We start from the raw sequence: 27867 nt of genomic DNA, 5'->3' as shown, positions 1-27867 counted from the left end.
ATGCTGACAGGGTTTCACCATGTTGGCCAGGCTGACCTTGAATTCCTGACCTCAAGTGATCCACCCACCTTGGCCTCCCAAAGTGCTGGGATTACAGGCATGAGCCACCACACCCAGCCTGAAATAATTTTTAATTATAAGCTTATTTTAAAATTTTACTTAAAAATGTATAACCCTATCTAATTGGAGAAAAAAAGTATTTTTCTAGTACACATTAAAACAACCATATAACTATTTAAAAAAATACTTGTGCACATACTACATAAAATGATTACAGGAACCACCAGTAGTATGCAGGCCACACTTTGAGTAACAACAGAATTCTTTGTACTGTGAAATTAAATCCTTTTAGTATGTGTAAATCAAGTGACATTGTGAAGATATTGAAAAGAAAATCAAAATCTGTGCTTCAACATAAGAGTTGTAGAACCAAACATAGATGCAAAAGGATTCTCAAACTGTAAGAGTTGTTCTTGAATTTAGGATTTTAAAATATACTAGTAACAATGACCCAATTGTATTTAAATATAATTCACAGGGCATTAAGTTAAACTCCCTCTGTGTCTACTAGGTAGTGTTTGTTCTGGTTAGACAAGGAGGAGCTCTTACATCACTGGCAATATCCCTGGAAGCCTTGGCGTGCTGGATCCCAATGGCATCTGCTCGCAGGTCGTAACCAGTCATCTTGACATCTTCCCAAGCTTGCTGGTAGTGTTTCTGCAAACAGAGAGTGCAATACCACAGTCAATCTGAAGAGGGAGCTACCGAGTCAGCATTACTGATGAGTTTAAAAACAGGTATTAACAGTTACACTGAACATTAATCTCTCCTTAAGATTTATAAAATAGTCTGGTTTCATATTGAGCTTGAATTTCAGTAGATTTTTAATGACATTTAGTAAAGCTCTCTCCCAAAAATTATTTTTTGAAGTAGGAAACTTAGGAGATAATAAATCATGTAAAAACCAGTAAAAATATATATTGTTTGGCTTTTAAAAGGAAAAAGCAATGATGGATGGCCCACTAAAAAATGAGAACTAGATATTACTCTACATGTCTGTAAGTTCTACGTTGTGTTTTTGGTGAAATCATTCCATTTCTCCTTCCAACAAACATTGAGATGTACGTTATATAGACAGACACAGACCCACACAGCTACTTATCATTAGCTTACAGCTAGAAATAAAAGAAATGGGAAGAAACGCCTTTTGCCAAACTCCCTTTGGGGTATATAATAAAAGGTCTGGTTAGGCAGAGAGCACTCTGAAAAGCAAATGATGTGTGCTGTCTTACATTGCTGATCTGCAGAGCATTGATTTTGGATTGCAGCATCAGGGGCGTGTCAGCTGGTACATTCACATTCGCCTTCTCTTTCTCCCAGGCATCGCGATACAATGGCTGGTAAAAACGAAAAATAATGGGATGATTGATTAGTAAATAAGTCGATTACCACATGAACAAAATTATAAAGTCAGGAAACATACTTGAATAAACGGATGAAACAACAGTATAAGTAAATTTAAAAAATTTAAGTAAGATTAAATAAGTAAATCTAATTTTATATTTAAATAATAAATAAAAGGAAAAGTTCTTTTTGGATATTCTCTGATATAAACATAGATCACATTGTCTACATTTGCATTATTTTTTAAAAAAACAGAGATGGGTCTCACTATGTTGCCCAGGCTGGTCACAAACTCCAGGGCTCAAGTGATCCTCCTGCCTTGGCCTCCCAAAGTGCTAGGATTACTGGTATAACCACTGCACCTGGCCTCATTTGCACTTTTATTTAAAAGGTGCCAATAGTGACTTCAGTAAGAACACATTCATGTGTGATACAATATAAATTTAAAATGAGTCAGAAATACGGTAATAAAATTATCCTTTCATTTACATCTAATTATCTGACGGGTAAGTACACATTGCAGATAGCTTTGATAATCCCCATTGCTAAGCAGGATCTAGCTTTTTTTGGTACAAATAACTGCCATAATGTCTAATATTGGGGTTGTTCCTAGACTTCTCAACCTATTTCAAGCAATAAAAAAGTAGCAATTTTATGATTATAGTACTAAGTGGTGGGCCTGTATTATGGTCTGGCTCTCTAAATGTGATCAAAGTGTATATCAGGGTGTGCAGAACATGAAGATGCTCACCACATGTGCATTCACCAAAGACTTACCAAAGCAAATGAAATACAGAGGCTGCTGACAGACTCACTACACAGAGATCTATCTAGATACATGCGTGTTTCAGATCTTGACGCTGACATGAAGGGTCTAAAGTTCAGATTTATAATTCTTCTTGACTGAGGAGTCAATTTGTGTCAATTTGTCTGAAAACATCATCCACCTGGCTTACCTCACTAATCTGGACAGCATTGATCTTTGCCTGGATTACTTCCGGGGTGTCAACAATGCTGGTGAATTTGAGGGCCTCCGGCTTTATACGATACAGCCTTTCATTCAAGAGATTCTGGGCATTCTTCACTCTCATCACTTCCACAGAACCCTCTGGCAACCATCCGATACCCTTCATCCATTCCAGGTCTGATTTGTACAAGTTCTACATGAAGGAGAGAAACAGAGTAGGGAAGATTCACAGTTGCCCATAAGACTTGGATGCTTGCAAACCATACGTCACCACTATTTAAATCAATTAGGTGGCTAATCTCATTAAACTCAAGGATCAACACTAAATGTTAATATTGGGTGTTATCTCTTTGGCACACATGAGAGAAGTTCAGAGTATCCTGCAGGAATTGGAACAGGGCTCACTCACAAGTGACACTTGGTGAAATGGCAGCCCGCAATGGCACCTAACTTTGTATACTTGGATTAGTTTCTACACTCACCACTTGAAGTCTGCCTTTTATATACCATTGGGAATAACATTAGTAGGATTTTAGGAGGAACAAAGCCTTAGATATATGCATAATGAGAAAAAAACATACATACCTATATCTATATCCACCCTGCCCCCATCTCTCTCTTTTTTGTTCTGTGTCAAGTAAACATGAAATCCAACATTTCCTTATACTTACATCTACTTCTGAAATATGCAACTGATCTTGCAAAGGTAATGGCTCAGAGCAGCTGCAACTGAAATTTTCTACCTAATTACATAGAATCAGAGACTGATTTTCATCTTGGTGAATAAGGTCTTGCTACCATAAGGAGTCCTCTATAAGATAGAAAATGTTTGGGGAAAACTCTGCTACCATGAATTGTACAGAATGATAGATTCTATTAAGATTACCATTTAGATTATGCCTCTGGGGAATGCACTGGAATTAAACACACAAATACACATCTCCCTGGCTCTAATGACAATATACTCACATCGCTCTGCAGGTCATAGGCTTTCCTGGCCTGGATCACATCATTCTGATCTGGCAGACATGTCCACTGGTGCAGATAATTGCGATAATCAATGTCGCTAACTAGGACCTGGCATTTCTTGGCTTGAACAATTGACATCATGTCCAACGGTGTGTTGTGAATTCCTTTAGACTTCTCATAAGCTTTCTTATATTCTCTGTCACTCTGGATCTTGGCAGCATGTATAGACCACACCAACTTGGGGTCATCTTGTAGGGTGCGGAAACCCACGTGGTGGCCCAGTTGCTTACGATAACCTTCTTTGTATTTGTACTAAAGTTGTAAGAAGTCAAATAAAAAATACATATGGAAATAATGTATTAAGAGAGGCTTCTTTAAATGGTTTCAGAATGATTTCTTAGCCTTAGTATAAATTGGCTCAACACTGGCAGTCATTATATATTTCAGTTCACTTTAAAGAAGTTAGGTAATACTATTTTAGGTAGTTTCAGAGAGGACATGAGTAAATCAGGAGGGAGATGGTATGGTGAACAAGAGTAATAAAAACAATAGCTAACATTTACTAAGTAATTACTCTATGCCAGACACTATTATGACCACTTCACATGTGTTGGGTAGATCCATATGAAACTACCATGTTTTTCGGTCAAAAATCATTGACTAGTGGCAATTACAATCACAGTTAATCCTCACCATGTGTCTAGGAAGTAGATACTGTTATTAACATATATTCCAGATGGGGAAAACAAGGCACATGATAATCTCCATCACCAAGGTTCCCTGACAGTGCAACATTAGGTCAAATGATCTCCTAAAAGTACTGAAGAAACTTTAGGTGGGGAGAGGTCATATGTGTGTGGTTTTGGAAACAGGTAAGAAAGACGTGTGTTTCAAGGATGGAAAGCAAGACTGTTGGCTTGAATCAGAAGATAACAACAAATGTTCTGTGGACAAGAGTTTTTGTCTGATGAGTGTCTTAGGACTAATATAAGACGGTTTTTGCTTCTTTCCTATGTTGGATAACATAGGCAAGTTTGAACACAGAGAGAGAAAACTGGGAATAAAGCAGGGGGTAATGTGATAATGTGGACCAGCTATGGTTATGCAAAAATGAAGAATAAGGAGGAGGAAACAACTGGATACATGAGACAAAAAGCAGAGAACTCAGATAAAGGAAATAAGGTGGCTTAAAGGGTTGGAGCTGTGGGGAGGATGGACTTGGTAGCATAACTATTTTATTTTTATTTTTTTGAGATGCAGTTTCACTCTTGTTGCCCAGGCTGGAGTGCAGTGGAACGATCTCGCCTCGGCCTCCCGAGTAGCTGGGATTACATGCTCCTGCCACCACACCCAGCCTTTTTTTTTTTTTTAAGCAGAGATGGGGTTTTACCATGTTGGCCAGGCTGGTCTTGAACTCCTGACCTCAGGTGATCCACCCACCTCAGCCTCATGAAGTGCTGGGATTGCAGGCGTGAGCCGCCATGCCCAGCCAGTAGCATAATTATTTTGACCACTAGTAAGTTTTAAACTTAGAATTAAATGAACTTCAAAAGATTACTAAGAGTATTGTACATAAACCTCCAGTATAAAATCTTGTATATAAATGTGATATCAGTCTTAAGTCTTATGTGAAATAATTATCTGTGATTTATATTTGTGGAGAATGTTAGAAATATTTTAGGGACAAAATGACATTGTATTGGGTTCTGAATTTTCCCAAGAATTTCATACAGACTCTTCATAATGTTTTATTTCTACTTTGTAACAGCATCAAAGTAAGTTTACACATATACCTAATCTTTGCTAACTTTAATGTTTTCCATTCCACTTTAATATTTTCAAATAGAGAAAGCTCCTAGCATGAGAAGAGATGCAATTATTTGCACAGATTTTTTTTTTAAACACAAAGTTCTTGAAAAATAGTCTTCCTGCTTGTTTTGTAAAGGAGAAAAACTACAAGGAAACAGAAGGAAGCATACCTCACTGGCAATTTCTCTGGAGGCTTTGGCGTGCTTGATTTCAATGGCATCTGCCCTTATGTCGTAGCCTTTCTGCTTGGCCTCGTTCCAGTCTTTTTGGTAGAGTTTCTATAGAGGGAAAATACAGGTTTGTTTACACGAACGGGAAAATAAGCAAATATACTCAAATTTATCATAATATAATTCATAATATAGTCAGTATAAGAAAAATGCATTCATTTCTGGGTTCTTTTAATTGTCAGCTATTTCCTTTGTGGTGTATAGGATACTTCTGGTTAAAATTTTAAAGCTAAACACCAAACTCTATTAATGTTTGAATATTTACATCCATTACAATATGGAATGCATTTGAAAATATCCCACCGCAAGTACATGGAACCTAAGGATCAATGGGAAAGCCAGAGAACTTTATCAAGGTACCAGAGAAGATCTGATAAGATTTTTCTACCCCCAATTTTGCCCTTTGACTTTTCAGAAGTTTCTGCTAAAGCGCTGTGACATAGATATCATACACCACCTACTGTTTGGATGTAATTTAAAAATGGTCTTTTGTCTTTCCTATGGCCTTGAAATGTCAAATGAAAATGTCCTGGATCAATTAAAAAACCCAACATGACAACAGAGACTGTTAAGAATGAAGGAGGGCACCAAAGGGATTCAGGTGTTCCAACTCCTGCAGCCTAGGCACCCAGCCATGCATCTGACCACACATTTAAAGAGACAAATTCCATTCGTATTGCATTTGGACTGGTAGCTCAAGAGAAAATGTTTAGCACCAAAAGCCACAAACATTCCAAGGTAGGTAATTTGTCTGGTACAACACACTCCATGAGCAGACAGATATTACCCATAAAGGCTTTTGCCCTTCATGTTCATGCCACTTACATTGCTGATTTGCAAGGCATTGATTTGGGCCTGCAGCATCACCGGAGTATCAGAAGGAATGCTGATGTTGGCTTTATCTTTATTCCAGGCTTCTTGATACAGTTTCTGTGGAGAGAAAGGAAATAGGAAATCAATATCTGAAACATTAAGCCTTAGCATTATTCAATCTGGAAAAATGCTTTTACATATGTTCGTAATAGTTAATTTTATGTGTCAACTTGGCCAGGGCACAGTACCCAGATATTTAGTCTAACATTATTTTAGGTATTTCTGTGATAGTATCGTTAAAATGAAGTTAACATTTAAATCAGTTGTGGGTGAGCCGCATCTAATTAGTTGAAGACCTTGATAGACAAGATGAACCTCCCCAGCAGATGGCCTTTGGGCTTGAATTGCAACACAGCCCTCAGTCTCCAGCCTGCTGGCCTACCCTGCAGACTTTGGACTTACCAGCCTGTACTATCTCATGAGCCAATTTCTTAAAATGTATCTTTTTCTCTGTGTGTGTGTGTGTGTGTTTGCACACACACGCGCGCGCACACACACATATCCTATTGGTTCTGTTTCTCTAGAGAATCTGGACTGATACAATGTTATATTATTTATTATGTAGCATGACACATTATGTACATGTCTTAGTATTTAATACGACGTCAACAAATATTTGTGTTCCTGAGTTGTGATGGAGTGACATTTTCATTGCAGTGCTTCAAAGTGTGTATGTGTGGTAGAAGAAAAGCCATGTTGGTTTTTGTCAGAGTTTTATTTTCAATGTATCTTCACTAGTGAAGACATTCTTTTTTTTTTTTTTTTTTTTCAGACAAAGTCTTGCTATGTCAGCAGGCTGGAGAGCAGTGGCACGATCTCGGCTCACTGCAACCTCTGACTCCTGGTTTAAGTGATTCTCTTGCCTCAGCCTCTCAATTAGCTGCAATTATAGGCATGCGCCACCATGCCCAGCTAATTTTTGTATTTTTAGCAGAGACAGGTTTCACCATGTTGGCCAGGATGGTCTCGATCTTCTGACCTCGTGATCCACCCACCTCAGTCTCCCAAAGTACTGAGATTACAGGCATGAACTAGTGAAGACATTCTTAGAGTTGCTCCTCTCACTAAAATTCTTTGAAGAAGTCTAGTCTACATGCTCAGTTTGGGTGGTAACATCGGAAAAAAGAATCCAGAACCAGAAAATCTTGATAGTAGGATGGTTCTTACCTCACTTATTTGCAGAGAATTGGCTTTTGCCAGGACAACTTCTGGAGTGTCGACAATGCTGGTGAATGACAAAGCTTCTGGACGTGTCCTATAGAGTCTTTCATTCAGGAGGTCTTGAGCAACCTTCACTCTGTTCATTTCCACTGAGCCTTCTGGCATCCAACCGATGCCACGCAACCACTCCAGGTCTGCCTTATATACATTCTATAAAGATGCCAGACAAAAATACCATTTCAAGTGTTAGACATACCACCCCTTAGCTGAAAAATAAAGCACATGGGGTTGAAGGGAGGATAAGTGGAGATTGCACTTCCAAAAAGTAAGACCTGAGATCTCACATGATTCAGGGTTTTTAATATTGATGACAGAAGTAATTTGTAAAAACATAATTATTTACACTAGTCATGAATAATATATAGTAATAATGCTGCATTCCATGATATAGTTGATATTTCAAAAAATTTTATAATTGAAAAATTTTAAGGGAAATTTTGCTGAATCAAATTCCATTTTAATCCTGTGATAATTGATCCAAGGAAATGCTGTTTAGTGTTTTGGATCTAGCATAATAGCAGCAATTCTTTTAAAAACATTCAGATGGTTTATATTTGTCTGAAATATATTTTCATTGCTAGAAGCTACAAATGACATGGAAACAAAAAAGGCTAAACTAGGCTGGGGAATAAAGGACATGACCTCACTAATAGAGATGACCTCATGTCATCTCTATTTTTGCATCTCACAACATAACTACTAAAGATGGATTTTATATTAAACAATGTAAATGGTACCCCCCACCCCTGCCCCCAGGTTTGTGCAGTACACAGCCCAGGGGCTTGTCCACAGCGGCACTGACAGGACAATTAACAAATCTACGTCTTCCCCTTCCCCTTTTCCCAAAATTCATTTTACGTACATCACTCTGCAGGTCATAGGCTTTCTTTGCTTGGATAATGTCGTTTTGATCAGGCATGCATGTCCAGTAATGCAGGTAATTGCGGTAATCAATGTCACTGACCAGCGTCTGACATTTCTTGGCCAGCAAGATGCCCAGCATGTCCACGGGGCTAGAGAACTTGGTCTTCCACTTCTGGAATTCCTTCTTGTACTCCCTTTCACTTTGAATTTTTCCTGCATGTATGGCACACATAATCTTGGGATCATCTTCAATGCACTGGGCTCCAATGTGGTGGCCTTTCTGTTTCTCATAGGCTTCCTTGTATTTGTACTAAAATGCCAGAAATACAAGTGTAGACATCCTGTTTTAAAACCATGCTCATGCTGACAATTGAGGTGACATGATATGGACAAGAATTTTATATTACAAATATTTTGGCATCTCTGAACTATTATTTTTAAAAGTGAGGTTTTATATCATTATAAAAATAATTATAATGTAATCATATATCTTCATTGGTGGAAACTTTCCCTGCAGTAACTCTAATGCCAAAATGTGTTTTTATTCTCTGTAACAACAAAGGGAAAGGTCTTGGGAGGTAGAAGGTAGGACTGGAAGGTACATGTGGCAATCACTATAGAGTGTGGTCCGCCAGCAGCCCTCTGGGTTGTTCAGCTTGGTGGACGCCACAGGGAGTTAGATGGAAGGCACTCACGTCACTGGCAATGTCCCTGGAGGCCTTGGCACTTTTGATGGAAATAGCATCCGCTCTCAGATCATAGTCCTTCATCTTTGATTCATCCCATCCCTTGGTGTAAAGTTTCTAGGGAAGAGATAATAGATGACAGAAAATAAAAATGTTCGAGGAAGGCAATAGGCCAATTCCAGAAATGAAATTGTTAAGGTGGAAAAAGCACTTTAATTATTCTTAGAAACGTTTAAGCAATGATTAGGAAATCTCTTACTTGGCTGATATTGGCAGAATTGCTCTTGGCCAGCAGGATTTCTGGGGTGTCTGGCATCACATGGATGGAGGCTTTGTCAGCATCCCAAGCTTCTGTGTATAAATGCTACAGGGCAGGGTGGGGTGGGGTGGGGGAGAGGGAGAGTAAGAGTTTTTGTTAAAGCCAATCACATCATTACAGTCGTTAACAAATTTAACTCACATATAACTATAAAATAGCCCCTTCTAATGCTTTTGGGATGTGAGGGAAGCAAAAAGGTCATAGGGAAAATAAAACATAACAATATTTAAATAGCTGTATAATGGTTTCATAATTAATATGATGCAATATAATGGTGGCTATTATTAATTCTTCTCATCCAGTGAATCACAAGCTTATTCAGACCTCCAGAGATGGAGCTCAGTTATAGAACCATGAGACAGTAGACATCCCTAGACTTCAGAGTCCAACCCAAATGCAAACCCAACTCTACTATTTCCAAGCTGTATGATCTTGAGAAAGGTATCAGAGATACTCCTCACATTCCTCCTTTCTGAGAGGGGGATAATCATTCTTTTGTATTGTGTATTTTTTGAAGATGACCCATAACATATATAACATAGCCAAGTCATAGCAGATACTCAGCGATTTTTATGGTGATTCCTATTGCTGTTATCATTGTGGTTGCTGTTGATGGATGTGGTATAAAAGAGTTTCTAGAGTCGTATACCCCAAACTCTGGAGTTTGCTGTCTGAAGTCACTTTCATATTCTGCACTGAGCACTCAGTTGCACTAGCCTAATGACTGGAAGGCTTCCAGGCAGGTGTGGGAGAATTCAAGTTCAAGTCAATCTAAAATATGCATACTAAGGGCTGACTCATGGATAAAAATAAATAGACTGATAGAACTTTGGAGGAAACAAATGATCATCTATCTTGTGTAATAAAACTGAAAGCAGAAATAGTAGCTAGCTTTCAAAAGTGTATTTCCATAACCTAATGTGGAGAAGCAAACCCAGCAACCAATTTTAATGTATACCAGCACTGCTATGAAACAGTATGTGTTTCACAGCACTCAGAATGAAATGTCAATGGCTTATATTCCTTACCAGATGGCTAAAGACACATCAATGGCCTGAGTCTGCTCTGCCTAGGAGAATGTGCAAGGAAAGGTAATGTATTTGTGATGTCTCCAGGTCACTGCTCAGAAGGGTGAGTGCATCACTCCAGGGAAATCATCCCAGGCTCTGTTCCCACATGCACATGGAGAATTAGGGGGCAGGGTGTTGAGAAGAGCAAACAGGGTCCCCTTGAATTCAAGCAGATTCTCTGTTAAAGGCCTACATGAGAAACAGGCCTTAAGACATCTCCTTTCTCAGGGGACCCTTAGAAAATTTCCTACTTTATGAACCAAATCTGTGGAAGGTATGTTTCTGGCAACAGGAAACAGCTGGAGACTCACCTTGCTCATGGTCAGGGCATTATTCTTTGCGAGGACAATTTCCGGAGTGTCTGTAATGCATGTGAATTTGAGCTGGTCTGCAGGCTGGCGGTACTTCCTTTCACTCAGAATTTCTCCAGCCCTCTTCACGTTCTCGACCTCTACAGAGCCAATGGGAACCCATCCGATGCCTCTCAGCCACTCAAGATCAGATTTGTAAATAGCCTGAAAATGAAATAATGTTAAATATTATTTGTAGAGTTACTATTTTCAAGTTTCTTAGAAAAATTGTCTCAATATGTATAATTCATTTTTAAATTTCCATTCAAAAGTTATAATAGATATGTCCTATGAGTTAAATAGACACATAATTATAATGCAATCGATTCATTTGGAAAATTAGGTTGTTTAAAACAGGAATTCTTAACCTGGCATCAGTGAACTTGGATAGAAAAAATATATAACATCCTCATTTTCATTAACCTGTAACTGAAACATAGCATTTCAATCATTATAAGCAATAGATTACAGTAGTATTGCTACTACACCTGACTTTGTCAGCTATAGAAATCTCAAATCTTTTTATGTCCTATTATAGTTTGATACAGTTTGGTTCTGCATCTTCATCCAGATCTCAAGTTGAATTGTAAACCTCAATGTTGGATGAGGGGCCTGGTGGGAGGTGACTGGATCATGGGGGACTTCCCCCTTGCTGTTCTTGTGATAGTGAGTTCTCATGAGATCTGGGTGTTTAAAAGTGTGTAGCACATCCCCCTTTGCTCTCTCTCTCCTGCTCAGCCATGTGAAGATGTGCCTGCTTCCCCTTCACCTTCTACCATGATTATAAGTTTTCTGAGGCCTCCCCAGCCATGCTTCTGGAACATCCCACGGAACCGTGAGTCAATTAAACCTCTTTTCTTCATAAATTACCCAGTCTCACATAGTTCTTTATAGCAATGTGAGAACAGACTAATAAAGAGCTGTTGCTGATGTCTTGAAATATTTATGCTCATTACTTCTTTGAAATTAGTTATTACAGTCACTGCTAGAACTTTTTACTTAATGTATTAATAAAAAGTACATTACAGGTTTGGTTTAATACTTTGATAATGATATTTCAATATGATTGGTTTTGTTTGAAATGAAATACATATTTTATTTTGTGCATTTCAGAACATTATCCTAAAGAGTTGTCTGTAGGTTTCACCAGACTGTGGAAAGATTCTATGGCACAAAAGAGTTAGAATGCTTTTCTAAACCTTGACTGAAGATTGTTAGAGCCACTCACATCACTCTGCAGGTCATAGGCCTTCCGAGCTTGAATGACATCGTTCTGATCAGGCAGGCAGGTCCATTCATGCAGGGGGTGCTTGTAGTCTATGTCGCTTACAAGGATCTGGCACTTCTTGGCCAGCACCACCCCCAGCATGTCCACTGGGCTGCTGAACTTAGTCTTCCACTTCTCAAAGTCTTTCTTGTACTCCCTGTCACTCTGGATCTTGGCCGCATGGATGGACCACATCATCTTGGGGTCATCCTTAATGTTCCGGGCTCCAATGTGGTGGCCGAGCTGTTTGCGGTAGCCTTCCTTGTACTTGTACTAAAAAAAGAAAAGGGATATGAGTCTAATGACAAGAACATCTTATATACTCACGTTTCATAGGTTCACACACACATTGCTTCTTTTGCTTTTCCCGATCACTAACGCAAAGGGGAAAGGTGAATACCATCAACCCTATTTTTAAAAGTCAAAATCTGAACCTAGCAGGGGTTTAGTGATATGTACAGTCACACCACAAGCAGGTGGCAGCATGAGCCTAGAATGAAGAGCTTCTCATTCTTAATATTTTTCCTCCTCATTATACTACATTACTTAGTTTACATTTGATTCCTTAACAAGTAGAGGTAAATATATTATACAATCTAATGGAGCATCTACTTAAAGACATGGTTGTTTTCCCAAAACTGTTTGACATTAAGAATATTTTAGAATATTTCCCTTATTAGAACTTATACTAGACATCTCAGTCAAGGATATGTGTTACATTTAGATGGAGTTTATGTGGCACCAGAAAATGGCCCCCTTATTAGCCTGTCAACATCACTGAGCTTTCGCTGTGAGTCAGTTTATCTACCTTTAAGGTTCAAGGATAACACATTATGGTCCATTTCACCATGAAACAATTATGGTGTGGGCTTCTCCCGCTTAACAGCAAGAAAAGTTTTGATAATAGGGCGTGTATCCTTACCCTTGGCAAAATGAACTTCTAAACTGATTGAGATCTATCTCATAGTTTTTGGTTTACAGAAGGAATGATGCATATGTGTAAGGCATGAGGCCCTTCCAGAGGAGGGAATGTCTGGATTTGAGTCCTAAGTAGGCTTGTTGCAGAATGAGGACACTAGGCACCCTTAGGGAGTGTTTCGCATGTGAAGAAAAGGAGTAGAGAAGAGGAAAGTGGGTGCTGAGAAAAAGCCTTGCTTACTTCACAATCTGTTCTTGTGTCTAGTGAGGGACATCTCACTAGGAGTTACAAAGGACAAAACAAATCTCTAAAACATACCCATCTAGTTTTCTTTTAATGCCAGAATAGATAGAAGTAGTATGGAAGAATTTACATGTATATTGGCTGTTTCCCACATATTATTGAAAGGGATTAAATTAATCCCTTTAATTTCACAAACATCTAGGTCAACTGCTGCTCAATTTCCTATTTTTTTTCTTTTTGGAGACAGAGTATCCAATTTCGGAGGCTCAAAAATATGAACCCATTTTTGGTGTCCATAAAAAACTCTTTTAAAAATAGTATGTCTCTATTTTTGATTGACTGACAGGTATATCGGGTCCAGAATTTTGTGCTTTTCTTTTTTCCATTTACAATTCTGTATACGGGAAAATCACTAAAGGGAATTGAGACTTGTAGGGGTAACTAAATTTCTGGCAAGAAAAACTAAAAGCTTTTGTCAACATCTTTGAGTAAGAAGTGTCTTTTCCAAAAACATCTGCTTACATCGCTAGCAATATCTCTTGAAGCCTTGGCTGCTTGGATTGGAATGGCATCCAGACGCAAGTCATAGCCTTCCTTTCTGGACTCTTCCAAAGCAAGTTTATAGAGTTTCTGTAGAAAAGAAAGTAATTATTCATTACTTCTTCCATAAAAAATGAATCTGCTTATTATTGTATTTTCTCTGTCCTCATTTAAACTACAGACATAAATCACAAGGTCAAGCATTAGGGTGGGTTTATAGATAGTTTTGTCTCATGGGTGCTTAAGGATTTTTAAGGCACATGTTCTAAACTTTGGGATTTTTATTGACTTGTAAATTTCAACAAAAAATGTGGGGAAAAAATCAACATTTGGTTGACAAAATTTTATTTGCCAAACAAACAGATGTAAAAAAAAATTACTTATTGGCCAGGCGTGGTGGCTCACACTTGTAATCCCAGCCCTTTGGGAGGCCGAGGTGGGGAGATCACTTGAGGTCATGAGTTTGAGAAGAGACTAGCCTGGCTAACATGGTGAAACCCTGTCTCCACTAAAAATACAAAAATTAGCTGGGCATGGTGGTATGCACCTGTAATCCCAGCTACTCAGGTGGCTGAGGCAGGAGAATTGCTTGAACCTAGGAGGCAGAGGTTGCAGTGAGCCAAAATTGTGCCACTACATTCTAGTCTGGGTGACAGAGTGAAACTATGTCTCAAACAAAACAAAACAAAAACAGAACAAAGCAAAACACTATTTATTATTGTCATCATAATATAAAAGACAGGCCATCTTAATACTAAAGAAGGACAATATTTTAAAATGTAATTTAGTTTTATGAAAAACAATGCCTTATGCTTATTTTTTCTTATTTTGCTGTGGACTATTAGACAATGATCCATTTGTGGACTGGGATTTCAGGATAATTCCCCTTATGAAAATGTTAGCTTGGGCAGAGATGCCTAGAAAAATGTTTGCAAGTTAACATCAAATGATTCTCAGAGCCTACTGAAGCAGCAAAATAATATGTGGCTTACTAACTCACCAGATTCCAACCCACTCCTTGCCTACTCACTAGCTGCTGAAAAAAAATAATGACTTGCTATCCACACTGACCTGTAGGGGGGGGCTTTAAAAGCATAATTCCTATGGGAATATTTATTTGTAATCATTCAGTTCCTGAGAATCTGTTAATAAAGTGGTAGCCTACTTTGTGGACCCACCACAAAGCTTAAAATTGAATCAAGCAAGAACTATTTCTTCTACTGAAAATGGTAGTTTGGAGTATGTGTAATAAATTAGTCAAAACATTTTCCTAAGAAAACACCTACAATAGTTCATTTTCTCCTTTCTGTTCATTCCAAGATCAACAGTTTACTCACATCACTGTAGTTTATTCGGTTGAGTTTGGCTAACATGATTTCTGGTGTATCAGGCATGACATGAATAGTTTTCTTGTCATTGTCCCAGGCTTCAGTATATAAGCGCTACATAAAAAAATAAGAAAAAATATTTTAGTGTTCACAGACTTTATTCTTTTGATTATGTGCCAGTCATCTCTCTTGTATTCAAGGTAGAAATAAAATTATTAAAGCTGCATGAATTCCTTACCTTTGTTTCTTATTAAAATTCTTTCAAGAATCTAATACTTTAACTGTTAAAGGACTTGTCAGTTATGAAAAGTATAATAGAATTGAAGTATTTAAAATAATTTCTAGGAAAGAGTTATAGCACACAGTTTTTTTTTTTTTTAACAACCTACTGTTCCAATCAGAAGCACACAGTACGTTTAACATTGGTTTAACACTTTGAGGCATCACTAAGTAACTATGGCATTATAGTGGGAAAAATCATTTTAACAGGTATCATGATTCTTATTATAATCTTTAAAATGCAATAATGCATCAGAATTTTTACAATGTTCTATGGTAACTTTCGGTATCTAACAGTGGGGATTGAAGACTTACCTTATTCATGTTTATAGCATTGTTTTTTGCCAGCACCTGCTCCGGAGTGTCCGTTATACTGGTAAATTTCATTGTGTCTGGATGCTGACGGTAGATATTATCACTAAGTATTTCTGCAGCTCTCTTGGCCCTAACAACTTCTAAGGAACCAATCGGAACCCAGCCAATGCCTTTCATCCATTCAAGGTCTGACTTATACAAATTCTGCAGATGAACAGATAAGAAACACTTTTATTAATTAGTGTTTCAAATTCATAGTTACAAAATGGGTTATCCTAGAGAAATACAAAAGTACTGAATAGATGAGATTCCCAGCATAGTCAGTCACTCACTACATACATTATTGAATCCTAACACTACACACATTATTAAATCCTAAGCGTATTTTTTTCCTGAGCATTTTTTGGGTACAGAGGAGTACACCAAGAATGGTTTTTTTTTTAAAAGTAAAAGACATGGTCCTGCCTATGAGAGTAATACAATATTTTTACACAGGAGCATGCTTTCTTAGCCTTGAAAAATATATTCTAATAGCTCCAAATAAAACCACATACTCAGACTGATGATGTGTGAGTACTGCAATCAAAAAATTCTCACTGTTATTTCCATCTTTAAAAATCACAAAATTTCAAATGTATAAAGGAAATGTGATGTTGCAGAGATATGTTTGGTATTTACCTAATTATTCATTTTATTTTACTCTCAGTAGGACATGATGAATAAGTATTAGATGACTGGACTGGTTTTTAAAAACATAAGAATGACAGAATTTTCCCATTAGTAAGTATAAAATATAAATTAAAATAACTTAGCATAATATACTTTCCCTCTTACTATCTCCATACTATACCCTCTGCCAACACACACCACACTTTTTACCTCCTTTGCCAAAAGTTTGCAGTGATGTATCTTTAAGGGTTAAATTTCATCTGATTCAGACAAAGGAAGCCTGAATCCCTAGGAAGACTTATACCTGTATACAATTGATAATATTTACCTTATTTCCTCTCCTACAGAGAACTTTTGGAGAAGAAGACAAATTGTAGTACCTCCAGTGGAAAAGTCCTTTCCGACACTTAATTGTAAATTGTTTGAAATATACAAACAAATTGCACTTCATTGGCACTAGTCAGAACCCGCAGACATGTTTCAGACCCACTTTTAATACTCAGAGCTAATATCAAGAAAACTCACATCACTCTGGAGGTCATAAGCTTTCCGTGCATGAATGATGTCATTCTGGTCAGGCAGGCAGATCCATTCATGAAGAGGATGTTTATAGTCCACATCGCTGACCAAGGTCTGACATTTCTTGGCCAAAACGATACCAAGCATGTCCACTGGGCTGCTGTACCTTGTCTTGTATTTCTCAAATTCTTTCTTGTACTCACGGTCACTCTGCACTTTGGCAATGTGAAGGGACCACATTATCTTGGGGTCATCATGTACTGCTCGGGCGCCAATGTGGTGACCCAACTGTTTACGATATGCTTCTTTGTATTTGTACTGAAAGAGAGAATCCAGTAAATAAGGAGGAGGTACAAAGGGCCATTCCCTGTTGTTCTTTCTGTGGTGGTGCTTTCTACGAAATCTTTAAGGCAACAGAGGGGTTTCACTGGTCATGCTGCCATGATGCTGCATATTGGACTGTTGTGTTTATTGGCACATCCCCACAGAATAACTTCACAATGGTTGTTTTACATATGCTAGAGAATTCTATGTTGGCAAAAAGTGACAAAAAGTGAATACTGAAATGAAGAACCCAATTACAGTAATAAACCATGACAGTGTCTCAGAGATCCATCATGTGAGTGAGTCTACTTAAGAACATACCTGGGGTGTGTGTTTACATGGATCATTAAAATTTTCTAGCATAGTCTGAGAAATAATTTCCTCTTCATAAATGATTTGGGAGGGTTAGTTTAAAAATTAAAAAAATTCTGTTATTTAATAGATGGAGAGTTTCAGTTTTACAAAATGAAAATCCTGGAAATCCATTGTACAACAATATGAATACCTACTAAACAGTACCTACCAAACAGAGCCCTACCAAACAGTATACTTAAAAATGATTAAGATGGTAAATTTTATATAACATATCTATTTAATCAGAATTAAAAATTATTAAAACCTATAAAAATGGACAATTTTATTACTCTTGGATTAATTTTTAGCATATCCAGGCATATGTTTTCATTTTTAGGGTAAAGAAATACTCATTCTGTGCACCCCATGGCAAGAAAACTTTTAATTTTTTTTGCTATCCTATGTTCTTTTTCAAGCGATGGGGCAAACTCAGTTAAGCCTCCTTCTTTTCTGGCATTTTTGCCTTGAGTGTGTTCCAAGGAGAGCTTCTGATATTCTGTAAGTAGCTCAGCATACATACATCCAACTTTAATCGAGGCACTCACTCCTATTGAGCAAAGATCAAAAATACAGAGTCAAATGAGCCACATTCCAGTCTAGGCTACGCTTCTGTGGTGCTTGTGATCTTGGGCATATTATCTGTATCTCAAGCCTCAATATATTGCCTATGCACTGAAGGGACTTAAGGTGGATGACGACCAAAGAGATGTCCAGTTGTATTCCCTGTGTGGCTGGCCTGATGCCAAGAAATGTTAGGACTTGATAAATTCTTACATCACTGGCAATATCCCGAGAGGCCTTGGCAGCCACAATGGGAATGGCATCACTTCTCAAGTCATAGCCTTCTTTCTTGGCTTCTTCCATGGCCTGACGATAGAGGTTCTGAGGAAAGAAGAAGTAGCTTTTAAATATAGAATTCACATTCACTGGAGAAATACATTTTTGTCAAAGAAAGACCACTTTTGGATGCAAAACTACACTAGTATATTCAGCCTTAAATCGGAAAAAGAACTCTTGCTTTCTGTTTATCCTTGGATATTTATTTAAATGAAAATTTCATATTCAGCAAGTTTTGACATCACAATCTCTCTTTGCACAAATCTTATAAATTTCATACATTAAATGAACAGCTCTTAGTGTGTTTAGATTGTTCACTACTTGCTCTTTTCATGCAACAACCAAGAAATGTTCATTTATTTAACTCCAAATTTGAACTGGGAACATTTTTACTAGCAGACAATAGTATCACATAATAACATATAATAATACTACCACTAGGAGGATGTGTCCATAGTAAAATTTAGTGCTGAACTAAGGATGTATCACTCTTTCTGAATTCTGTTAATGTTGATTTGCTCCCTCTTTATTATTTCATCAATTGCTGAAAGTTATTAGCAGACATGAGGGAAAGCAGGTATCAAAGATTTAGAAATCAAAACTGTAAAACAGATAAAATTCTATTTATTAACTTCTTCTGTGAATTGAGAATGCACTGCCACTGTTCAATTTCTGTGGCAGGGCAGATGTACACAGAAGACAAAACATGAATGTTACAATGGGAATGTCATTTGAGAACCAAATCATCTATACCAATGGTTTTTAGCCCTTTTTGTTTGTGAAGCAGTGATGAAAATTTTGACTGATTCTCTATCCTCTTAACAAAAATGTTAAAAAACTGCAAATGTCAGTATTCAATAAATCAAAATAAAATAAATGTACAGTTTGATAATTTTTAAACATAAAAAATAAAAATTTATTGGCTCTCTTAATGAGACATGACTTGTAGGAGCTCATGGTGGCTTGATTGAAAAAGTTTTGATGGGCAATAATGAATTAAGTTTCCTAGTAGAGTTTTGTGGGGTTTCTGTTGTTGTTATTTTGTTTGTTTATTGAGAGAGTCTCACTCTGTTGCCCAGGGTAGAGTGCAGTGGCACAATCTTGGTTCACTGCCTCTCAGATTCAAGTGATTCTTGTGCCTCAGCCACCCAAGTAGCTGGGATTACAGGTGCATGCCACCACGCCCTGCTAATTTTTGTATTTTTAGTAGAGATGACTGTTGGTTGCCATGTTGGCCTGGCTGATCTCAAACTCCTGAATTCAAGTGATCCTCCTGCCTCAGCCTCCCAAATTGCTGGGATTTCAGTCATGAGCCACTGCACCCAGCCACATGCATCACAGTAACTACTAGGATAAGTATAACTTTTTTTCTTTTAAAAATGAAATCTTTACATTATCATACTTAAATATTTTAATGTACATCTTAATATTTTAAAATGTATTCTTTCCACCTTTTGCAAAACTTCAAACCTACAGAAAAGTTGCAAGTTCCAACTATCCAACTTATTAACATTTTTGCCATATTTACATCCTCTATCTCTTTCTCTTTATGTGTGTATGTATTTCATTTTACTTATTATTATTTTCAATTGTTGAACTGATTAAGAGAAAACTGTATACAACATGGCCTTCATCCTTGATTACTTTATCATGTGTCTCCTAAGAATAAAGATATTTTATGTAACCACAATATATGTATCAGACTCAGGAAATTTAACTTTGATACAGTATTATTGTCTAGTTCTATTCTCTTTTATTATCAAATATACAGTCAATATTCAAATTTCATCAGTTGTCCCAATAATTCCCTTTATAGCAATGTTGCTTTCCTATCCAAAATTCAATTCAAGAGAATGAGTAGCATTTAGTTCTCTAGTTTCTTTCTTCATCTTCAAACCATGGCTTTTTTGCTTTAACATAGATGAGAGTGACTATGAAGCAAGTGGGATGCCACTCAAACTGTAGGGGCATTCTTGGGCAGATAATTTAGAAGAGTGTGTCTATGGAAGTTGAAGCTATGTTAACTGATTTGTGTAAAACGATCCATGCCAGATTACCCCTTGGAAGGCCTCTGTGTAACCTCAAGGGTGGTAGCTGAGGTGTGAAAGCAGCTCATCTATATCCAAATACAGCCTTGAGATCAATCTACGATTGAATAATCTTTCAATTCGCTTTCTCCCTTTCCTCTTTTATGAGGTTTATTGAGTTAGATAAAGCAGACACAACACCAGTAGACAGCTCTGGAAAAGAACTTAGAAACAATGTATGGTTTTAAGGGAAAAACTACAAGGCTTTATCATCCCTCTACTGTTCAGTGTACTTTTCATTGCCGAGGCTGTGTAAAGACAAAATCTTAAACGTAAGGAAAATCCCTAAAAAGTGTGGCACAAATAATTAAAACTTAATTTTTACGCCCCATTCTCAAATTAGATTGAATTAAGAATACTGGACTAGTATCTGGATTTTAAATATGTTACAGAGGCATTTAATTTTTTAAAAAATATTTTTATGACTTAAGTCACAGGGTCATTACTGTGTTTAATAAGTAGATTATTAAGATGTGTCAGTTTATAGTCTTTTCAAGATGAGATTTTACAAGAAAAGGCTAAAGAATCAATGTAATATCTCTGAGATAAATTCCAGAGGGAATTTGTTTTACTTCAAAATTTCTAGGAATGTTTCTTTTGAAAGTGGAAGGTCAAATATTTCAATTATTTTTTTTCTTTAAGAATAAATGCCCTTGTTTTAAAAAATGGTAGAAGTGGGGAAAAATGTACTTCAATCATCTCATGGCTTCAGGCCAAAAATAGAGTTCTTTAATTCTTTCAACATTTAAAAAAGATGCAGTGCTTCGAAGGAGAGCACACTTTTAGCTATCATCAAGGATATATTTTAAAGCTTGTTACTTAAGAAAACTAGAATAGGTAAATGAGAACTTAAGAGGAAAAAATGGATGGATTTGCTTACTTTTACATTTATGGAATGAAGGTACCACAGGCAATGGGTTGAGAAGAAATTCATGTGGGCTATTCTGAAATCTAATCGTAGATTCCTCAGGGAATCAACATGATCATTCAATTTTATTTATTTGTGTGTATTCATGGGACATGAATGTGATTTTGCTACATTAATACATTGCCCTGTGGTGAAGTCAGAGCCTTCAATGCACCATCATGCAATTTTAAAGAAAGTAAATCCAGCTGAAAATTTTAGAATTAAAAAATAGCCCAATTTCCTTGCAGCAGTCTGAAAAAAAAATCTACTTAAATTCCTCTAATGTAAACAAATGAGAGAGGCTTAAGAGCTTCTTTACAATCTGGAATAGAAATTAACTTCATCTGCAGAGAAGATAACCCAACTGAGAAGCTCTGTGGCCAAGAGAAAATGGCCTATTCAAAAGTGACTGAAGCCAAGGCCAATCAAATATTTATAATCACGCTTGTCAGTTGGTCTGTTTCATAATGCTGGAGAAAGCGAAATCATATCCTTTTCATTTTACTGGTCGTGATTATTTGATCTAAGCATGCCTCCTCTTTAAGGCTTCATTATTATAAGCAGAAGTAATTAATATGAGTAAAATAATAAATTTGGTCATCTTTAAAATCAGTAAATTTTCTAGTGCTGTCAAACTGAAGAAAACTCTGCTTTTCTTTCTAAAAGAAAATGAAGTCACATAAACATGTTTAAAAAATTAGTAGTCTTCTTGAATCAACCATATAAATTCTTGACTTTGGCAAGAACAATTGAGCAAAATGCTATTTATGCAGCAGTATTTCTGGACTGCAAAGATATGCAATGACAAGTTTAGCAAGGCTGGAGATAGTTCATAAAATAATGTATTTTATTGTTCTCAGGCCGTGTGAAATGGGTGAATTTAAGCATTCTCATTTCAGTTCTTGTAAATAAAGCTCAAATTATTTCGTGCATATTAAATACACCTAATTTTCATGGTGAGTTGAGTGTAAAGAAGAGACATTAAAGTTTATTAAACAAACATTTTGCACCAGGTTCCACACTGGACATGTTAAATATTTTATCTCATTTAGTCATTATTTAAAAATTCTTTAGGATAGGCATTTTAATCCTACTTTACAGATGAGGTAACTGAAGAAAAGAAACTTGCCAAACAAATTTTGAAGCAAGTACTACATTGATTAATAGCAAGAATTATTTTCAATTACAATTATGTTTTAGTCATTAATAGTCGACTTAAGATATTTTCCCCTCCTAAAATGAAGATACTTTTGTGTCTGTCTACCTCTCTCTCTTTCTCTCTCTCTCTCTCTGATCTATCTACCTTTCTATCTACCTATTCTTTAATACAATGATATGTATAATCAAGATAGGGTAAATGGCATAAAAAGCCAACTAAACCACCTGGCTTACATGAGGATTAAATCCATAATTCTGACATTTTTACATCAGCAAAAATCAATGTGGCCAGACCAAAGAAATAAAACAATCTTACCTCACTATAATTTATTTTATTTTGTCTTGCCAACATGATTTCAGGTGTATCAGGCATAATATGGACTTGGGTCTTGTCTTTGTCCCAGGCTTCTGTGTATAAGCGCTGTGAAGGATAAAAAGCTTAATGAATTAGAAAAACAGTTTGTTGTAAACATGAGTTTTCAATTAAAAAATCATGACAAAATTGAGAGGCAGCTTTCTTGCTGTCTGTGCACGTGCTGTATGTTAACATTCTTTTCAACCTCTTTGATTTTACAATATACTTATTGTAACAAAATATAAATGTATACTAAGATATGAAATGGAAAATATATATGTGGCATATATATATATATATATATATATATATAAAATCAAACACACTTGTGTTTGGTAACCCCTCACCCCAATTAAATTAAAAGCAAGTATTTTCCAAGCATATATTCACATCCATATTTGTACTATGGCTATATTAACAAATCCTTCCCACAATTTTATTTCTTTGATGTGTTCTTTTGTTGGTTAATTAAGTACAAATATACCTAGATATGCTATCTCTAGATTTCTTTTTGATAAATATTATGAAGATTTGCATCTTTCTTTTTTTTTTTTTAATGAGACAAAGTTTCACTCTGTTGCCCATGCTGGAATGCAGTAGCACAACCATGGCTCACTTCAGCCTCAACCTCTCCAGGCACAGGTGATCCTCCCACCTCAGCCTCCCAAGTAACTAGGATACAGGTGCACATCACCACACTCAGCTAATTTTTATATTTTTTGGAGGCAGGGTTTCAACATGCTGTCCAGGCTAATCTCCAACTTCTGAGCCCAAGTGATCTGCCACCTCAGCCTCCCAAAATTGTTGAGATTACAGGTGAGAGCCACCATGGCCGGCTTGCCTCTTTCTTGTTTGTTCTGTGCTTACCTAAATATGTATTCAGCAAGAAAGAAACCTTCATACCAAACCATTAACTCTTACAGACTTCAAACAATTTGAACCCAAAATAGGTGTCCTATTCTTAACTCTGACTATTTCACAAGAGATGTCAAAGCAGAAATGCTCCCATGTATTGTTATCTAACAGAATACGCAACTGAATCACTCTACATTGAATAGCAATTTAACTGGATTAAACAAAAGAGACTAACTTAATTAACAATAGGTATCTTAAATGACACACAGCCCTGACTTATTTACCCACAAATTGGGTGCTCACCTTGTTCATGTTGAGAGCATTGTTCTTGGCCAACACCTGCTCTAGAGAATCAGTGATGCTGGTAAATTTCAGCTTGTCCGGAGGCTGGCGGTAGATGTGATCACTGAGTATTTCTGCAGCTCTCTTGCACTTGACTACATCCACAGACCCAATGGGGACCCAGCCAATGCCTTTCAGCCACTGGAGATCAGATTTGTAAATGTTCTGGATAGATTAAACACAAAAGCAAGTATTACTGAAGTTGTTATAACATGATTTCAAAAATAAAAAATTAACACTAGAAAAGCTTGGGTAGTCAAATTTCATGTATATGTCCTTCAATACAAGAAGGCTGAATTGAATATAGTCTCATCATATTTCTTTCTTTCTCTCCAAAAAAAAAAAAAAAGGAAGAGGTGCCTAAAAAATGAGCAGAGAGAAGACTGTCATCCCTTCTGAGAGTTCTATCTAATCCTAGACCACTGTCTTAGTATTTCTATGAATTACTATCATGAACACAGTTACCATGGATCTTAAGTACTCACATCGCTCTGGAGGTCATAGGCCTGCCGGGCGTGGATGACATCATTCTGGTCGGGCAGGCACGTCCACTCGTGCAGGAAGTTCTTGTAGTCCACGTCGCTGACTAAGGTCTGGCACTTCTTGGCCAGCACCACCCCCAGCATGTCCACTGGGCTGCTGAACTTGGTTTTCCACTTCTCAAAGTCCTTCTTGTACTCCCTGTCACTCTGGATCTTGGCCACGTGCATGGACCACATCATCTTGGGGTCATCTTTAATGTTCCGGGCTCCAATGTGGTGGCCGAGTTGCTTGCGGTAACCATCTTTGTATTTGTACTAAAATAAAGGTGGTCATTTCAAAAATAAATATGAATAGAAAGGCTTAGAAGTCTCATTAATTTAAAACTTTATTATTTTAAAATTGCTAATTCTTGCAGAGAAATGAAAGAATCTGATGATCAGTTTATCTCCCCATCCTAAATCCCGATTAGACTTTACAGCACTAATCTAATGGGCAGTAATCTAATGGAAGTCTCATAAATAGCCTAACAGCAACAGTCTCATAGGAATAGTCCAGTGGGAAGGTAAGCCAAACTACATGGTCTTTTGGCTTGTAGATGTTAAGTCTTTCAAAATAAAGGAAGCTACACTTTCCAGAAGATCATTTGGTACTGTGTACTGCTGTTTCTTCATCTTGGGCCCATGAAGTCACTAACCCAAAACTCTTTTTTTTTTTTTTTTTTTTGAGACGGAGTTTCGCTCTTGTTACCCAGGCTGGAGTGCAATGGCGCGATCTCGGCTCACCGCAACCTCCGCCTCCTGGGTTCAGGCAATTCTCCTGCCTCAGCCTCCTGAGTAGCTGGGATCACAGGCACGCACCACCATGCCCAGCTAATTTTTTGTACTTTTAGTAGAGACGGGGTTTCACCATGTTGACCAGGATGGTCTGATCTCTTGACCTCGTGATCCACCCCCCTCGGCCTCCCAAAGTGCTGGGGTTACAGGCTTGAGCCACCGCGCCCGGCCCAACCCAAAACTCTTACATATGATTTTGAGACTGCTGTTCCTGAGTCCACAGATAGTCATTTAACCCGCCACCACCATCCAACATACCCACACTCCTTCCCAAATCTGACTTTGCTGACTTTCACTGGGGCACTGACTCTCTGAAGTGGCCTAGATTATGTTTCCATCCTACCAGCACTGCTCTGTTGGAGATCAAATTTGACTGAGGTTTGTTTGGGATTCCTCAAGTGAGAAAATGGAATGTATGTCTACAAAAAAAGCATTTTGTTGTTGGTGGTGGTAAGGGGTAACTGGATATTTTCTATTTCAGATACCGCACCACGCAAATATTTACAGAAGTCTGAATTTTCAGCTGGGCACAGTGGCTCATGCCTGTAATCCCAGCACTTTGGGAGGCCAAGGCAGGCAGATCACCTGAGGTCAGGAGTTTGAAACCAGTTGGCTAACATGGTGAAACCCTGTCTCTACTAAAAATACAAAAATTAGCCAAGTATGGTAGCAGGTGCCTATAATCCCCGCTATTTAGGAAGCTGAGGCAGGAGAATCACTTGAAGCAGGGAGATGGAGGTTGTAGTGACCCAAGATCATGCCATTGCACTCCAGCTTGGGCGACAAGAGTGGGACTCTGAGACTCCATCTTAAAAAAAAAAAGTCTGAATTCTCCACCAAATAACCCACTTCTTTCAGAGATGGCAGGAAGAGAAATTATGTTCACCATTTTGTTGTTTTCCTCATCTTTGTCTTTCTGTTTTCATTTTAAAAGAACTCAAAACAAAGCACTTAAGATAATTTTCCAAAAAAAAAAAAAAATGAGCTGGCAAAAACACAGAGCAGATTTGGGGAAAGGTGGATTTTCCTACACTTGGTTCTATCAGCTCTTTTTCTGAGGTTGAACAAATACATGTTAAAAAAAATAAGTTATTTTTTAACACCTCTTCTGCCATTTTCGATTTTCTGTAATGCTCCATGCTCAAAATATGGAGATGAAATTTCTCATAATTATAGGTATGAAAAAATGTAGAATCACATCCAATTTTATACTGAATTGAAGTATACTGGTTTAGGTCACCCTCTTCCTCCCTAAGACTTAGATACTAAAGTCTTATGAAGCTTAAAATCTAAGTTTTTTCAGATGAAAAACATTTATTTGATTTAGAAAAATAAGTCAATAAATGTGCTTACACTGGCCCCAAAATGTTATAATAGTAATGATCCTCCCTCTTCACTTCATCCATCCAGGTAACTATCAAGGATGTTGCTACTTACGTCACTGATAATGTCCCTGGAGGCCTTGGCAGCCACGATGGGGATGGCGTCACTTCGCAAGTCGTAGCCTTTCTTTTTTGCTTCTTCATTGGCAAGTTTGTATAGACTCTAAAGAAAGAAAGTCAAAAAGTTCTAGCAAAAGGTTTGACATCAACAATTCAGAGATTATTAAGTGACTTATATAATAAAATTTTAAAAAGGATAGGAATTGGAAACAATCCAAGTTTCTGGCAATATGTAAAGGAAATAAATTATATTCTACCAAAAATACTATATAGCATTAGAAATAAATGGGACATATCAATGAACATTAATATGTATTGATACATTATTTTATATCATTATAAATAAGTTATGCATAAATATTATATACATATCAGCATAGATTAATATAATCTAGTAATACAGCTTGATGAGCAAAGCAGCAATCCATATATATCACTAAGTGGAAAAAATGGCAGAACAATGTTTAATATTATCCATTTATGTGTATAAATATATTTTTATTCCTTTTTTAGACCTACAATTTGTATGACAATCATGTAATATTTTATAATGTTTAAAAGACAAGACAAATTAAAATCTAAAAAATACAGTTGGCAACTACAATCACAACTTTCTAAATTTTGGTTATATCGTGTTAGTAAACCAAGTGTCTATAAAATTGCATTTTACTTTAAAAAAAGTCAGTAATCAATATTGTTGATAGAGAACAGTTCTTCCTCATGCCTAAGGTTTTCTTTCTGTAGGCAAAGCTCAATTATTTTAACTACGGCCCTTTCTGTCCCTTTACTCTGTCTGCCCTGGAGAGGCGCAGTGATTTACTGATGCATCTAATTGGTAGGGATGGAATTAGTGGGCATGCTTGGCTCAGCCCTGCCCTTCTCCCTCTAGGAAGGAGCCTGGTATCCTCCTCTGCTTCTGTTTTCTAAACAGAGCCTCACTTCTGAGCGGGAAGAATCAGGGCAGATTGTCTGCTCCAGGACAGCCTGTGCCTGGTAGGTAACCCTAATTCTGATGTTCAGTTAGTATGCTTATTGGGCTCTCATACAAA

At 37.1% G+C, this 27867-nt stretch overlaps 1 protein-coding gene across 1 annotated transcript in view; it reads right to left on the bottom strand.

Annotated features, from left to right (window-relative positions):
* The window catches only part of NEB (nebulin), a 217375-nt gene that overhangs the window by 90720 nt on the left and 98788 nt on the right, over window positions 1-27867 (bottom strand). Inside the window, exons 68-87 of the mRNA XM_017523188.2 lie at window positions 26814-26921; window positions 24546-24857; window positions 24022-24225; window positions 22825-22929; window positions 18294-18401; window positions 16848-17159; window positions 15654-15857; window positions 15069-15173; window positions 13714-13821; window positions 11991-12302; window positions 10724-10927; window positions 9283-9387; window positions 9033-9140; window positions 8336-8647; window positions 7420-7623; window positions 6205-6309; window positions 5320-5427; window positions 3341-3652; window positions 2361-2564; window positions 1293-1397 (exon numbers count right to left, since the gene is read on the bottom strand). Coding sequence (XP_017378677.1) covers window positions 1293-1397; window positions 2361-2564; window positions 3341-3652; window positions 5320-5427; window positions 6205-6309; window positions 7420-7623; window positions 8336-8647; window positions 9033-9140; window positions 9283-9387; window positions 10724-10927; window positions 11991-12302; window positions 13714-13821; window positions 15069-15173; window positions 15654-15857; window positions 16848-17159; window positions 18294-18401; window positions 22825-22929; window positions 24022-24225; window positions 24546-24857; window positions 26814-26921 — 3645 coding nt within the window. The remainder of the gene's footprint in view (window positions 1-1292; window positions 1398-2360; window positions 2565-3340; window positions 3653-5319; window positions 5428-6204; window positions 6310-7419; window positions 7624-8335; window positions 8648-9032; window positions 9141-9282; window positions 9388-10723; window positions 10928-11990; window positions 12303-13713; window positions 13822-15068; window positions 15174-15653; window positions 15858-16847; window positions 17160-18293; window positions 18402-22824; window positions 22930-24021; window positions 24226-24545; window positions 24858-26813; window positions 26922-27867) is intronic.

The sequence above is a fragment of the Cebus imitator genome, unplaced genomic scaffold (genome assembly GCF_001604975.1).
Source record: "Cebus imitator isolate Cc_AM_T3 unplaced genomic scaffold, Cebus_imitator-1.0 Scaffold27, whole genome shotgun sequence".
In the NCBI taxonomy this organism is placed as follows: Eukaryota; Metazoa; Chordata; class Mammalia; order Primates; family Cebidae; genus Cebus; species Cebus imitator.
Note: the sequence above shows the minus strand (reverse complement) of the source record. Positions and strands in the feature narration are given on the sequence as shown.